Source organism: Didymella exigua (genome assembly GCF_010094145.1).
Source record: "Didymella exigua CBS 183.55 unplaced genomic scaffold M421scaffold_7, whole genome shotgun sequence".
NCBI classification, from domain to species: Eukaryota; Fungi; Ascomycota; class Dothideomycetes; order Pleosporales; family Didymellaceae; genus Didymella; species Didymella exigua.
This window is the reverse complement of record NW_022984781.1, coordinates 608,747-622,466: the sequence shown is the minus strand read 5'-3', so window position 1 is coordinate 622,466 and position 13,720 is coordinate 608,747. Positions and strand designations below refer to the sequence as shown.

Below are 13,720 nucleotides of genomic sequence, written 5' to 3'. Positions count from 1 at the left end.
CATGATTTCCCTTCACTGTTGCTCTTGCTGAAACGTGCGTCGACTTTAAAACACGCTGAACGCGAAACCTTCATTCGAGGGCACTCATCGAGCAACTGTCTGACCAATCAGCGGCGATTGCGTTCTAAGCGAAAGTTTGCGTCTTGGCGCCACCACGATTTCGGCCTGCAGTCGCGTCTGCTCTTCTTCTTCAACCACCCCGCCAGAGCCACCAAAGGAAACATCCCTTGGGAGACAATCAGCCAACATGTCGAAAATCTCTGTCGCCGGCGTTCGTTCGAACGTCAAGGAGCTCCTCGAGTACTCCAACGAGACCAAGAAGAGGAACTTCCTCGAGACCGTCGAGCTCCAGATCGGCCTCAAGAACTACGACCCCCAGCGTGACAAGCGTTTCTCCGGAACTGTCAAGCTCCCCACCGTCCCCCGTCCCCGTAGGTTATGCGCGCATGGAAACTCGAGACGAGCGGTCGCTGACAGTCGTAGGCATGGCCATTTGCGTCATTGGTGACCAGCACGACATCGACCGCGCCAAGCACCACGGCGTCGATGCCATGTCCACCGAGGACTTGAAGAAGCTCAACAAGAACAAGAAGCTCATTAAGAAGCTCGCGCGCAAGTACGATGCTTTCATGGCTTCCGACGCCTTGATCAAGCAGATCCCCCGTCTCTTGGGTCCTGGTCTGTCCAAGGCCGGAAAGTTCCCCACTCCCGTCTCTCACGCTGAGGACCTCGCCAACAAGATGACTGAGGTCAAGTCCACCATCAAGTTCCAGCTGAAGAAGGTCCTCTGCATGGGTGTCGCTGTCGGCAACGTCGGCATGACCGAGGACGAGCTCATCGGTAACATCATGTTGTCCATCAACTACCTCGTCTCCCTCCTGAAGAAGGGCTGGCAGAACGTGGGCTCCCTGACCATCAAGGCCACCATGAGCCCCCCCAAGCGCCTCTACTAGAGCATCGGAGTGTGGATTGCTGCTTTCGTCACGGTATGCTGTGGCGGCTGTTGATGACGGTTGTCGAAAGACTTACTGTAAAGAGGGCTGCTGCGGTCATGATCTAACGGAATCACGATCTCGAATGAAGGAGGATGGGCAGTAATGTAGCTTTCGATGGCATATGTGAACCCTGTCGCCTCAAACACTTGTCTTAATATTCGCTGCGCATCTGTGACTTGACCAGAACGTGATGTCATGCCACCACTCGGACTCTATGCCAAACTGCCCGCACCGTATCTTGCTACCCTAGTGTCGTTTCCAAAACCTATCCATCATTCCCCGTGCGCCGTAGACCCTTCCTGCACAATTCTACCGCCAGGCGCGCCCCACCCAAAATTTCTTCGCCAAGCCTCATGGCCCAAGCGCCTCGCCCACGTATAAAACCGCGCCGTCCCCCGTCCCCCTCGTAGTTCTTCCTACATCAGTAGGTAACTTCCTAAGTTACTTATACCGTGGCTCCGCGCAAGCGGCTTGCTGAGGGTTATCCCTATTCTTCTGTGGATAGTCCTCCGTTCCCGGCCCCGTAGAGTGATTCCGACCGTCTTCCTACCAATTGTCGTCCGTGAAAAGATGGACTGGAGTTGTGGGATGGTGTGGGACATACCGACGTCTCTCTGCAGAAGTTGGTGAGGTGTGGTTTTCTTCGACTGGAGCATGTCGCTTCCGTCTGGCTGCGCATATCATTGGCGTGGGCTATCATTGAGTAGTGGCACTGGTGCTGCGCTTGAAGATGGTTTTTGAGGTTGACAGCTGTAGGGTCCTTAAGCTGCACGTATCGAGGTTGAACAGAAGTTGAGCGCAACGCGTCTCTTCGTTCTTGCGTTGAGCTGCACAGGGACTATGAACCTGCCTGCAGTAGGTTCTCTGCATGATTGCAAGTAAAGCCTTGCTCCTGTCTGCGTTCACTCGGCAGCACAGTTGCACGCACGACAGTTACTAGTAAGCAGATGCAAAACAGCAGGTAAAATATTCAGAGTCGAGTCTATTTGCTACTTATGTACAGGTTGAGATACTCAAGTCGTATCAGATGTCACACTCGTGCAACGCCCGCATGCATGCGCTCAAGATGAAGTCGTAAACCAACGCAGTCTTCACTGCGTCTTCCTCCACGCTTCGAACGCCTGGTCCGCTTCAGCATGCTCGCCCCCACACCTCTCTGCAATCAATCCCCACGTCCTCATCCTGATGATCTTCTCCACCGCCCTCTCATTCCGCATTAGCATAGCCAGACTGTCCGTCCTCGCCTCCCGGGCGAAGTACCGCCCCGAGTAAGGGTCTAGTCTCTCGTCCACGACCCGCTCCCTCGCCTTGCTATCCTCGATCTGCCTCAGCACACTATCCGGGTCGTCTGGGTCCGGGCTCGTCGCCACGCCCGCGCAATAGTCCAACACATCTGACCGCACCGCCCAGCTGGGGAACAGCACGCGCTGCTTGAACTCATCGCAATGCGCCGGCGGAATGGAGCGTTCAGGCCCGCTAAGCTGGCGTGCCGAAGTCGAGTTGGGATCGAAGCCGCGTTGGGCTGGTGTGAGGAGGGCGTTCAAGTTCTGCGTAATCGAGTCGTCTATTGTAGATCGTGATATCCGTAGGAAGTCTGCTCAGGGGACTTGTATTAGTTAGTGTAAGTTTGGAGGCAGCAATGGTGGCTCACCTCGCAGAGCAGTCTGGTTGAAGCAGAATTGTGGCGTGAGACCGGGCGCTGGCGAGGGCTGCGACATTATTGGCGGAGATGGGGAAGGCGGAGAGGTGGGAGGAGACAATTTCCAGAAGTATTGCGCCAGAATCACTATGTTCCAATATATCTGTGGTATGCAAAGGGTGTTGCGATAATGCGCCGCAGCTGATATGGCCTCGGTGATGTCAGCACTTTCCGCGCTGCCTGCGCACGTTCCTAGTTCGCGAGGCAGTCGCGTCGCAACGCGTCTCCCCTCGTGTCGCAGCCTAATATTGTGCGCTTTGTAAAGAAAGAGCATGCCCGTACGCTTCAGCGCTACCAACTGTACAAGTCTTCCACTTCGCTTGACTTGTCGCACCCTCCAGCCAATTCGCCCGCAATTGCTTTCCTCGATTGCTCCTCGCCGCCAGCAGCTTGGGAGTGCACAGCTCTCCACATTGACGATCATGCCGCCGAAACAGGCTACTCTGGGGCATGTCAAGCCTTCTCAGACTACACTTGGGTGCGACGAAAACTCTCATTGCATGGCAATTGAAAGTCAACATACTGATGTACGATTGCAGGAAACTCTTTGGCAAGAATGGCGCGCCAGCAGTGAAGCAACAGTCGAAGTTATCATTCTCCACGAAGAGCAAGACCGAGAAGAAGGATGCAGAACCGAAAGAAGAGCCCGAGTCTTCGTCAGCAGAAGTGAAATCGGAGCCTACTGCCACAGCAGAGTCGAATACAAAGGTCAAAGAAGAAGCCAATGGCGAGGCAATGGACGTGGATAGCCCTCCCGCGGAAGCTGGCAAGAAGAGACAGGTCAAGGAGGAGGAAGAAGACTCCGAGGACGAGCCTCCCACAAAGCGACAGCGACGGAAACCGGCGAAGGAGACCGAGTCAAAGAAAGCTAAACCAGCACCGAAGAAAGCTGAGAAGCAAGCTGCGACACCAAAGAAGCCAGCTGCGAAATCAAAGGCGGTGAAGGAAGACGGAGAGGAAGGTGAAAAGGAGGCGCCGAAGCCGAATAAGTCTACAGAGGGCAAGAAAGAGGCACAAAAGTCACCGACACCAGTCGCAGAGAACGATGCTACATCAGATGCTGCATCAGATGCGCAAGAGGATGACATTCTGAGCTCAGGTGAAGAACCAGAGGAGGTCAAGAAAGAGGCACGCAAGAAGGTCCAAGCTACGCTTACCTCCACAACCAAGGATTTGTACCCAGATTGGAAGGCTGGCGAGCCAGTGCCGTACGCTGCGCTCTGTACAACATTCTCCAAGATCGAGATGACTACAAAACGACTTGAGATTCTCGCTCACTCTTCACTATTCCTGCGACAAGTCATGCGATTGACCCCTGCAGATCTCCTTCCAACAGTAATGCTCATGATCAACAAACTGGCAGCCGACTACGCCGGCATCGAGCTTGGCATCGGAGAGTCGTTGATTATGAAAGCTATCTCTGAAAGCACTGGGAGGACTCTGCAACACATCAAAAGTGATCAGCAAGAGATTGGGGATCTTGGTCTAGTCGCAGCGAAGAGTCGATCGAAGCAGCCCACGATGTTCAAGCCGAAGCCGTTGACCATAGCCGGTGTTCACAAAGGTCTGATGGCCATTGCGACCACTACCGAAGGCCAAGGTGCTCAAGGGAGGAAGGTCGACGGTATCAAGAAGCTGCTCTCGTCAGCCGATGCACACAACGCTGGAAAGGCGATCGACATTGAGGAGAACAAGGGCGGTGCCAGCGAGGCGAAATTCATCGTCCGGACGCTGGAGGGCAAGCTACGTCTGGGGCTTGCAGAGAAGACCGTCGTAGTTGCACTCGCACAGGCTGTCAAGTTCCACGAGCTGTCACAAAAGGGCAATACTCCGTCAACAGATGACCTGGCTAAGGCCGAGGCAACGTTGAAGACTGTCTACAGCGAGCTTCCTAGCTACGAGGTTATTGTTCCGGCGATGCTCGAACACGGTCTTTCTAACCTGCGGGATAACTGTAGGCTACAGCCTGGCGTACCGTTGAAGCCCATGTTGGCGAAACCGACAAAATCAATCACCGAAGTCCTCGATCGATTTGAGGGCAAGGATTTCACGTGCGAGTACAAGTACGACGGTGAGCGAGCTCAGATTCATTACGTTGCGCACGACTCTACGGAGGAGATGGCGACGGCAGCTCCCGCAGCTGGCAAGAGTGATCGCGGCGTATCCAACATCTTCTCCCGAAATTCAGAAGATTTATCGAAGAAGTACCCAGATATCCTTGCGAAGCTGCCGACATGGGTTAAGGAAGGGACAAAGAGCTTCGTCCTCGATTGTGAGACTGTTGCCTGGGACATGGTCGAGAAGAAGGTATTGCCTTTCCAGCAGCTCATGACCAGAAAGAGGAAGGACGTGAAGGTCGAGGATGTGAAGGTCAAGGTCTGCGTCTTCGCCTTCGATATCCTCTACCTGAATGGCGAGGTAAACTCTCTCACATCAAGCTATCTTTGCGCCCGCTAACACATCCAGGCGCTTGTGACCAAGTCCTTCCGTGAGCGCCGTGAGGCACTTGTCGACGCCTTCATCCCTGTTGAAGGTGAATTCGCCCTCGCGAAGTTCGGCAACACCAACGAACTCGAAGAGATCCAGACGCTCCTCGAAGACTCTGTCAAGGAGGGGTGTGAAGGCCTCATGATCAAGATGCTTGACGGCCCTGAGTCATACTACGAGCCCTCGAAACGCTCGCAGAACTGGCTCAAAGTCAAGAAGGACTACCTGGCTGGCGTCGGCGATTCTCTCGATCTCGTCGTGCTCGGTGCATACTACGGCAAGGGCAAGCGAACAAGCTGGTACGGCGCCTTCCTGCTTGCTTGCTACAACCCGAGCACCGAGAAATACGAGACGGTGTGCAACATCGGCACCGGCTTCTCAGAAGTCATCCTCGAGCAATTCCACAAGCAACTCTCAGACATCGTCATCGACCGCCCCAAGCCCTTCTACACACACAGCGCCGGCAACAAAGACCAGCCTGATGTGTGGTTCGAACCTCGGTACGTGTGGGAGGTCAAGACTGCTGATCTCACGCTTAGCCCGAGGTACAAGGCGGCTGCTTCGGAGGTTGGTGGCGGTGGAAAGGGTATTTCACTCAGATTCCCGCGGTTCATCAAGGAGAGGGATGATAAGAAGCCGGATCAGGCGTCCACGGCGAAGCTGATCGCAGAGATGTATCAGAGGCAGGAAAGTGTGGGGAAGAATAAGGGGCCGAGTGCTGACGATGACTTTGAGTACTGAGAACCCGGAAGAGGAGGATGGATTTACGATATCTAGTATAATGCATGACAGACAAAGACTTGCTGTAACCGCCTCCCACTCTTCCTACCCGCACTTGCCTTCTAGCTATATCCCGAGGCCATCAGTGATGTGGTTGTCAGTCCTACTTCCTCAATGATCCCCCGACCCTCGCCGTATTAACTTCACACCATATCGATACCGACAGCTGCCGGACTTTTCGCAACGGCAAGCTGGCGACCCTTAACCTGCATCAGGAGAACTCTTCACATACGGGACGTTGAGCACATCTCACCAGGACCAATCGCGCCCCCCGAGATTGCAATTTGTGAAACAATTTCAGCACACCTGCCAGAGAAAACAGGCCCCCGAACCGAATCACGCAGGAGACGTTTGTCGAGTTGTTGTGGAGAATGCAGAATACCGCGTAAGTTGTATCTTGATTTTATGTGCTTTTGTCGTGGTCAATGTCTTGACACGTTTCTAGGATGCGACAAGTCGGCAAGGTTACCGACGAGAAGTATATCTATCCAGCGCACTCAAGAGAGTTGATGTGGCTGAAGGGACGGATGATTATAGAGCTCTAGAGATTTGTAGGCTTGTAACGGAAATTGAGGCGGATCAAGACTGCACAATGTTCATCCGTTTCTTACAAACAAGAACCTGAAAGTCTGTCTTGGGTGCGGACGAACTTGGGACCTCCGAAAGTCCAGTTTCAACGGCCTTTTCTGGGGGTGCGAGATACCGCGAGACAGGGTAAGATCGTGTGAGATCGTCATGCTTTTCGTTTCATGTCGATCAGTACCGACGTCTACAGTGGTCTAGCTACAAAGCCACGTTCCGGTCACAGCGCATTTGCTCGACTCGAAATCCGGACCGTAGACACAGGTCCCAAGATTTCCATTCCGACTCCCATCTGTCCATGTTACTACTTGTGGTATATTTCTTTACACCGTTAGGACGATTTCGATTGTGGATTCTGACATCGGGTCGTTTTTTGTACATCATTGACTCCAGCCTGATGCGAGATAGCGGCCTCGATTCGGGTCTCATGATCCAATGCTGACCAGAGAATATTTTCCGCCCCATGTATGCAGTCATAGCAGTCCCGAAAGTCCGAGTCGTACTGGTAAGACTCATTGCCCCATAAGAGATAATCTCTTCTAGGTAGAAGTAGTTCTTGCATGACCCAGATACGCGTGAACCACACTTGTTTCATTCATCGGCATCGTCACTGTGGAGATCAGAGCTCGAACCACGCCCGAATACGAATTCAGAGCAGAAAAGGCCTGAGTTGCCTTTCTGTGCGGATCGAGTCCGAGCCAAACCAATACCTTCCTTGCTCTTGCATAGACGATACCTATTATCTTGACCTGATGGCCGCTGTCGTGCAGATTTTTCTGATTGATGCATACGCCGTCAGCCCAGACAAAACAGGCAGATGTTTTGAGTCGAACATGCCGGAGAGCTACGTCGAGTTTTGGGGTGATTGCGATCTTCCCCTCCATGCAACCAGCGTACCGCTGAACTTCATATCACCCCGAACGTAGGAGAGGGCATCGCAAGGCTCCATCTCAGGCATATAGTCTGCGAAAGTGCCCACATCTGGATCAACCTCTTGGCGCGTTGTATGGAGATCAACGTCGTACAAATGTCCTCTCAGTGGATCATGGGCACAGCGAGCGGCGTTAGCAGAAAGAACGACGATAGCATAATCTGAGTCTGAAGGTCGTTAAAGATGTCGCAAGGCTAGGGTGGCATCAGCTCCGCGTGCGATGAGAAGCGGCACGTTGGTGGTCAAAAGTGACGCCACAAACCATACCTGCATGTTAGTTGCTTTCAATATAGGATCAGACAGCAGGTCGAACGGAAGTGATGTGAGTTTATCTGTTTCAAACCAAGCTTCATAACTTTGGACTGCTCTTACCCAGCTTCTCAATCTCTTTCCTCAATACCTGCCGCATCTGGCCCGCGATCCGCGCGCCTTCCTCGTCGTCCAGATCATCGCGCTGACCTCTCCCGAACATCGTCCAGCTCTTGTTCTTGATCTCTGGCTTCGTTGCTGGCCTGGGGATGATGTGGAAATGCACATGTGGTACAACCTGCGCGGCGCGCGCTCCGTTGTTTTGTACGATGTTATAGTCGCTTACGCCCGTAACCTTCGCTACGGTACGAGCGAGGAGTGGTAGCCAGAAGCCTGTACCAGTTAGCCTATGCGCCGCAACTTCTTACGTTGGTCAACTCACCAATTTCGCGACTTTCTTGCGCCTCCATATCTGCAACTTTGACTTTGTGGTTTCGTGTCGTGACGAGTAGATGTCCTGCGCGAGAGTCTTTAGCACTTTAATCTTTCAAGGTGTTGTGACTTGGCCAGTCCGTCGTCAGGCAGAATCGCCTTGACCACATCGATAGCGCCTCGTCCCGGACCTCCACCGTCCACCTGCTTCATCTCTCTTCTCCTCGTACCACTATTCTTCTTCATCGAATTCCCACGCCTCTCCAGCATCCTCCGAACCAAGCGAAAACCTCACTTACCGCCAGTCATAGGCAGAATATCCAAAAAAGCCACAACATCCCTAGTTCGCATCACAAGAAAGCTGCTCGGACTCGTCTTCTCAACACCACACTCCTGCTCATCCGGCACCGCATCTTGCAGCTCCTCCTTCTTATTCCACAATCCCGAGTCCTTTACCGGATACGCAGCAGCGATGCCGCAGAACGGACACGCATCGGCTGGGTAATGGAGGTCTGTTTCCTGCATCTTTTCCCTGCTGGATCTCAATCACATGTTCTGTCCGCCTCTTTCTGGCTGCTTGATGGAAATCGGTAGGATTCGACAGCGTGCAGACGATGGGCGGTGTCGAGCGGTCGATAGTCGTGCATGGAAAGGGTTAGCTTGGAGCTCGGGAGCTGTCAAAGTTGCCGAGGTCAAGGATCCAGACGCGCTTGGGGATGGATCAGCGATTCAGCGATGCAGATGGCTGGGCTGGACCGTGAGCGCGCCGAGCTGCATGAAAACAAGCCCTGTGCTTTCGAGTCGCGCCCGTCACCAGTCAGTCAAATCGCGATCGTGGAGTCGCGACTCGATGACGCGATGCACGTCTGACGTACAGCGAGAGCGCGCGCGAGGCGTGACGCGACTGCAAGGCTGCTGTCTCAGCGCATTGACCTTGTTTTGACGCTCAGTCTCCAGTATCAAATCACACGTTACAAATGAATGCACATGTTGGGACAGTCACTGAACTTTGAAAACCTCAATTGCGCCTGCGAAGCAGGAAGCGCTAGTCATACAGCCGCGTGTGATATCTCATGTTCCCTCCACCAATGACCCACACGCCGCAAGTATCCATCAAGGAATAGCCTTCGTATCTCACCATCATGGTATACCAGTCGCTAGTACTATGAGCGAGTATCCAGAGTCGCTATCAGAGAAATGATGATAAAAGTGCTGAAACTGAAAACGCCGCCGCAAATGAAATGACGCCGTGGACTCCGCCGCAAGATGAAGCCAAGAACAGATGGTGATGTAACCAATTGCACGCCTTTTATTAACGCCGACCAAAAGATGGGAGGGCCCGAAGCCGAGATGCAAACATGAAGAAGTAGTCGATGCAACAAGATGGCCTGCTGGTAGTGACCTCAACATCCAGGCTTCAAAGGTATCGGTTGTGACGACACCGTGGGTAGAAGCTGTAGATGCTGGGGACACAACCAGGGTTGCCTGTTAAGAAAAAGATCTTAGCGCTTGCTACTACGGGGCTGCGAGGACTCTTCTTGCAGGGCATTACCATATTCGACAACATATTCCTTGGCCCACTTGCGAAGGACAATAGATGCTGAGAGGCATTAGCAACGATGTCAGAAGAAGCAATGATGAAAGACTTACCCTTCAAGAATTTCTTGCTGGCATACTTCTTAAAGAAAGCCTCGTGGAGGACCGGGCCGGACAGATAGTCAATCATCAGGTACAGAACGGGCTGGATCTCCTCCTCGCTGTAACCAGAGTAGTGTGCGAGGGTAGAGTCCCATGGGCCGCGCTCAAGTACCAGACGAGCGAGGTACATGGCAGCAGCAGCAACCTGACTGGGAGGGTGGGCGAGGAAGCGGTGGTCAAGGCAACCGATCTCAAGCAAGTACTTGCCAAGTGTGCGGGTCTGGATGTCGTAGTTGTCGGCCTTCGATATCCTGCGGAGGAAGTTCATGGGGTTGGGGTAGCTCAAGTCGTAGTTCAAGGCGGTGAGGACGAAGCGCTCGGCACTGAGGATCTCCTCTTCGGTGAAACCATCATCGGCGACGTGACGGAAGTTCTGGACATGGGGCGAGAGGACCTCCTCGTACTTGGAGGCGATGAACATGGCGGTGACACCGACCAGTTGGAGGCGGTCGAGCTGGACAATCTTGGATGACAGGAAACGGTCGATGATGTTGACAGCGAGGAAAAGGGTCTCGGGCAGGAGACGGAAACGGGTGTGGACTTCAAGAAGCCAGTCGACAAGGATGCCGCGCATCTTCCACTCAAGCTCGGTCTGGCTCTCCATGTAGTCGGGGTTGGCCATGGTAGAAATCTCGAGCTCCTTCAGGTACTCAAAGATCTCAACAACGTATTCAGAAACCATCAATGGGTCATCAACGTCCTCCTTGTCCAGGTCAACAAAGTCGTCAAAGACCTCGACAATATCTTGCTCCTTGGTCTTGGGTGCATCCTCAAGAGGCTCAGCCTTGAGCTCCTTCTTCAGCTTGGTGGGCTTCTCCTCTTCCTTGGGTACAGCATTCTCCTCCTCTTCCTCGGTGTCCTGCTCAACGGGAGCCACTGGCTTCGCCTTCTTTGCGGTTGCCTTGTTAGCATCGGCGGCAGGAGCAAGGCGCTTGTTGGTAGGCTTGCTCGCCAGGGGGGCCTTTGCAGCTGTAGAGGCCTTGGTGATGCCGGTGGGACGCGCTGCCTTGGCGACGGCACCCTTGGTGGCAGCAGGCTTCTTGCCATCCTTGGCGGCGGCACCCAGTCCCTCAACCTTGATGGTGTTGCTGACATCGCCGAGAGCGGCACGCGTTGTTCGTGTCCGTGAAGCGCCGTTCAACGCAGCTGTGGACTTCTTGGTGGCTAGGGTCTTCTTGGGCACGTCACCGGCGTGCTCGGTCGCGCCCAGGCCGGCGGCCTTTGCACGCGTCATACGCGTAGGACCGGCGTTCTCATCGTTCTCATTGGTGACAGCACGCTGCCGTGTTGCTCTGACCTGATGGGACGTGTCAGTAAGCTTCAAGACGCGAGTCGTGGTTCCCCGCTATGACGTTTTGGGATAGAGCGTCCAGGTGAAGGCCGAGGACAACGTACTGCGGGAGGCATTGCGATCAATACTAGATATGCTGATCAAGGCTAGAGTGCTATCGAAGAAGACTGCGGGTGTCGTAGGGCGGATGTCGAGTAAAGGTCGTGTTATGATGCACTGTTTGGGCGCATTAGCATCGTGACCAGGTGAGACAATGCAGACAGACGCGTCCACCGTGAGGGCTGACAGTACTGCACGGCACCAAGCACGCTGGGGAACGTGTAAGAGGGCCTGCAGACGCAGTGTACGCTGGTGCTCGCGAGTACTGGCAGACCAAACACGGGATATGGCGGGCGGCAGCGATGAGGTGACGGGCGAGACGGAGCGCGACGAACCCTTTATGGCAGCCTGTGGTGAAGACGGACGCGAACGAAGTCCAGCTCCAGAGTGCACGGGTACGGCGGTGCTTTGCGGGGCGAAGGTGGTGAGGTCGAGAGTCGGGGCTGCACCAAGGTGTGTGTTGATGGAAGTTGATGTAGCGGCTGGTTTGTTTTGGTGTGCGGTAAGTCACGTGTTCAATTTTGCGCCAACAACGCGCGGGCGACGTGAACGCTGAGGCTGGTTTCGAGCGCCCGTGCGGGACCCACGCGAACACCAGCAGCGCGTACAAGGGCAATAATGGAAGAGCGTCTTACCTGCGGAGTGGCCCGAAACCAACGCGTAAGAGATGCCGGGTGCTGAGGAGAGCGAGCTGGAGAGGTGCAGAGCGAGTCGAGAAGTGCTGCAGCAGAAGTAGCAGCGCGATTGCAGGTGCACTCGTGCTGCGGTTTCAAGAGGGAACGTCACGGCCGTCGCGACTGGCCCCCAAGCCCTGGCCTGGCAACGCTAGACCAGCTAGAGCGCATCCGGCGCAGCTCGATTTTCTTGCTTCTGCGACGACACGCCATCGCCGTAGGCCATTGCAGCCAGTGCAGCCATTGCAGCCCTCTGCACCGCCCATCCCATTGTTCTGCCCCTGGGCACAACGCGACAATATGCTGCAGCCCCGGATATGTCGGTTCCAGCCCTCGCGATTGGGGAAGTCGCTGCTGGGCGCCCGCAACTATTCGCAGGGCTTCGAGCAGCTCATCAAGCCCGCGTCCTTTGCTCCCACTGCATCCGTCCAGGGCAGCGTGCTGACCGCTGAGGGGCCCCGTAAAGAGAAATTCACACCACTGCGCACATACAAGCCTCGCACACCCGGTCTACGTCATCTCAAGCGCGCCGTCAACGACCACCTGTGGAAGGGGCGGCCGTTCCTGAAGCTCACCATTGCACGGAAGGGACAGCATCTGGGAGGAAGGAACAACACTGGACGGGTCACAGTCCGCCACAGGGGAGGAGGACACAAGAGGCGCATACGTATTGTCGACTACAAGCGCTATCTGCCCGGCAAGCACATCGTTGACCGGATAGAGTACGATCCCAACCGAAGCGCACATCTCGCCCTCGTAACGCGCGTTGAGACGGGCGAGAAGTCGTACATCGTTGCTGCAGATGGCATGCGCGCGGGAGATGAGGTGGAGAGTTACAGGACCGGTATCCCCAAGGACTTGATTGCCAGCATGGGTGGAACCATCGATCCTGGTATGCTTGCCGCGAAGACAGCATCGCGAGGCAACTGCCTGCCCATCCACATGGTGCCTCTCGGTTCGCAAGTGTTCAATGTTGGTTCCAAGGAGAAGGGCGGAGGCGTCTTCTGCCGCAGTGCCGGCACATACGCCATCATTGTGAACAAGGAAGAGGTGGAGAAGACGAAAGGCATGGAGACGAAGAGTGTCATCATCCGTCTGCAGAGCGGCGAGATCCGCAAGGTCGACCCCAACGCGTGCTGCACGATCGGTGTAGCCAGCAACATCCAGAAGCACTTTGAATCGCTCGGTAAAGCTGGACGTTCTCGATGGCTCGGAAGGCGACCAGAGGTTCGCGGTGTTGCCATGAACGCAGGTCAGTGCTCGGAATTATTTCCGGAAGTGTCAAGTGCTAACATGACCCAGCTGATCACCCCCATGGAGGTGGTCGTGGCAAATCGAAGGGTAGAGTGCACCCAGTCTCGCCTTGGGGCACACCCGCCAAGGGAGGTTACAAGACACGATACAAGAGGAACAAGCACACATGGTTGGTCCAGGATCGACCACGAAACCAGGGCAAGCGCAGGCCGAGATAAGCCTTGTGGCCTTGTCGTGTACAATTACCTGTCTATCGAACCTGTATCATATATTGCATGGCTGCCCCACAAGCTGCCCCAAATACAACAATGAACACCCAATCTTCTCCAATGTGACCTTTGTCAAAATTGACTGCCAATCCAGGAGAAGCACTCGATGCAGAAGATGTGGCTTTGTCGAACTTGTCAAACCTGCGATCATAATCACAAACATTTCATGTCGTGATACAATGCGAGAAATAACACCTGGCTTATGGATTCATGATGGTGATGAACTTCAGTCTGGGACCGCGTGCAAGACCCCTGTCAGCATTCACGTCGCATGGCTAGC

The 13,720-nt window shown here is 54.5% G+C and overlaps 6 protein-coding genes across 6 annotated transcripts; 3 read left to right on the top strand and 3 right to left on the bottom strand.

Moving 5' to 3' along the window:
• Window positions 1-247: 247 nt before the first annotated feature.
• Window positions 248-953, top strand: M421DRAFT_99474 (ribosomal protein L1; the record flags this gene model as incomplete). Its single annotated transcript, XM_033598758.1, has 2 exons — window positions 248-431; window positions 484-953. The coding sequence occupies 2 exons, from the start codon at window positions 248-250 to the stop codon at window positions 951-953; spliced, it is 654 nt and encodes a 217-aa protein (XP_033451125.1).
• A 1,133-nt stretch (window positions 954-2,086) lies between these two features.
• Window positions 2,087-2,713, bottom strand: M421DRAFT_57601 (uncharacterized protein; the record flags this gene model as incomplete). Its single annotated transcript, XM_033595521.1, has 2 exons — window positions 2,087-2,592; window positions 2,647-2,713. 2 exons carry the CDS (start codon window positions 2,711-2,713, stop codon window positions 2,087-2,089), a joined length of 573 nt encoding a protein of 190 aa, XP_033451124.1.
• An 83-nt stretch (window positions 2,714-2,796) lies between these two features.
• M421DRAFT_418350 (ATP-dependent DNA ligase) lies at window positions 2,797-5,995 on the top strand. The gene is made up of 3 exons (XM_033591751.1): window positions 2,797-3,172; window positions 3,234-5,112; window positions 5,161-5,995. Exons 1-3 carry the CDS (start codon window positions 2,967-2,969, stop codon window positions 5,920-5,922), a joined length of 2,847 nt encoding a protein of 948 aa, XP_033451123.1. The 5' UTR covers window positions 2,797-2,966; the 3' UTR covers window positions 5,923-5,995.
• Window positions 5,996-7,787: 1,792 nt separating this feature from the next.
• M421DRAFT_418349 (HIT-like protein) lies at window positions 7,788-8,961 on the bottom strand. Its single transcript, XM_033591750.1, has 3 exons — window positions 8,455-8,961; window positions 8,166-8,240; window positions 7,788-8,116 (listed from the first exon to the last, which is right to left on the bottom strand). Exons 1-3 carry the CDS (start codon window positions 8,678-8,680, stop codon window positions 7,824-7,826), a joined length of 594 nt encoding a protein of 197 aa, XP_033451122.1. The 5' UTR covers window positions 8,681-8,961; the 3' UTR covers window positions 7,788-7,823.
• A 114-nt stretch (window positions 8,962-9,075) lies between these two features.
• M421DRAFT_99447 (G2/mitotic-specific cyclin CYB1) lies at window positions 9,076-11,260 on the bottom strand (the record flags this gene model as incomplete). The annotated part of the gene is made up of 4 exons (XM_033598755.1): window positions 9,076-9,106; window positions 9,683-9,755; window positions 9,806-11,150; window positions 11,249-11,260. 4 exons carry the CDS (start codon window positions 11,258-11,260, stop codon window positions 9,076-9,078), a joined length of 1,461 nt encoding a protein of 486 aa, XP_033451121.1.
• Window positions 11,261-12,125: 865 nt separating this feature from the next.
• On the top strand, window positions 12,126-13,498 carry M421DRAFT_418347 (50S ribosomal protein L2). The gene is made up of 2 exons (XM_033591749.1): window positions 12,126-13,169; window positions 13,220-13,498. Exons 1-2 carry the CDS (start codon window positions 12,218-12,220, stop codon window positions 13,387-13,389), a joined length of 1,122 nt encoding a protein of 373 aa, XP_033451120.1. The 5' UTR covers window positions 12,126-12,217; the 3' UTR covers window positions 13,390-13,498.
• Window positions 13,499-13,720: the final 222 nt, after the last annotated feature.

Bases quoted from the DNA above. Each gene is read 5' to 3' on its own strand.
- M421DRAFT_418350 (XM_033591751.1), top strand. From the start codon at position 2,967: ATGCCCGTACGCTTCAGCGCTACCAACTGTACAAGTCTTCCACTTCGC. The intron at 3,173-3,233 runs GTGCGACGAAAA...GTACGATTGCAG, and splicing joins CCTTCTCAGACTACACTTGG to GAAACTCTTTGGCAAGAATG. The intron at 5,113-5,160 runs GTAAACTCTCTC...TAACACATCCAG, and splicing joins TCCTCTACCTGAATGGCGAG to GCGCTTGTGACCAAGTCCTT.
- M421DRAFT_418349 (XM_033591750.1), bottom strand. From the start codon at position 8,680: ATGCAGGAAACAGACCTCCATTACCCAGCCGATGCGTGTCCGTTCTGC. The intron at 8,241-8,454 runs GTAAGTGAGGTT...ACTCTCGCGCAG, and splicing joins TATTCTGCCTATGACTGGCG to GACATCTACTCGTCACGACA. The intron at 8,117-8,165 runs GTGAGTTGACCA...TAACTGGTACAG, and splicing joins GCAAGAAAGTCGCGAAATTG to GCTTCTGGCTACCACTCCTC.
- M421DRAFT_418347 (XM_033591749.1), top strand. From the start codon at position 12,218: ATGCTGCAGCCCCGGATATGTCGGTTCCAGCCCTCGCGATTGGGGAAG. The intron at 13,170-13,219 runs GTCAGTGCTCGG...AACATGACCCAG, and splicing joins CGGTGTTGCCATGAACGCAG to CTGATCACCCCCATGGAGGT.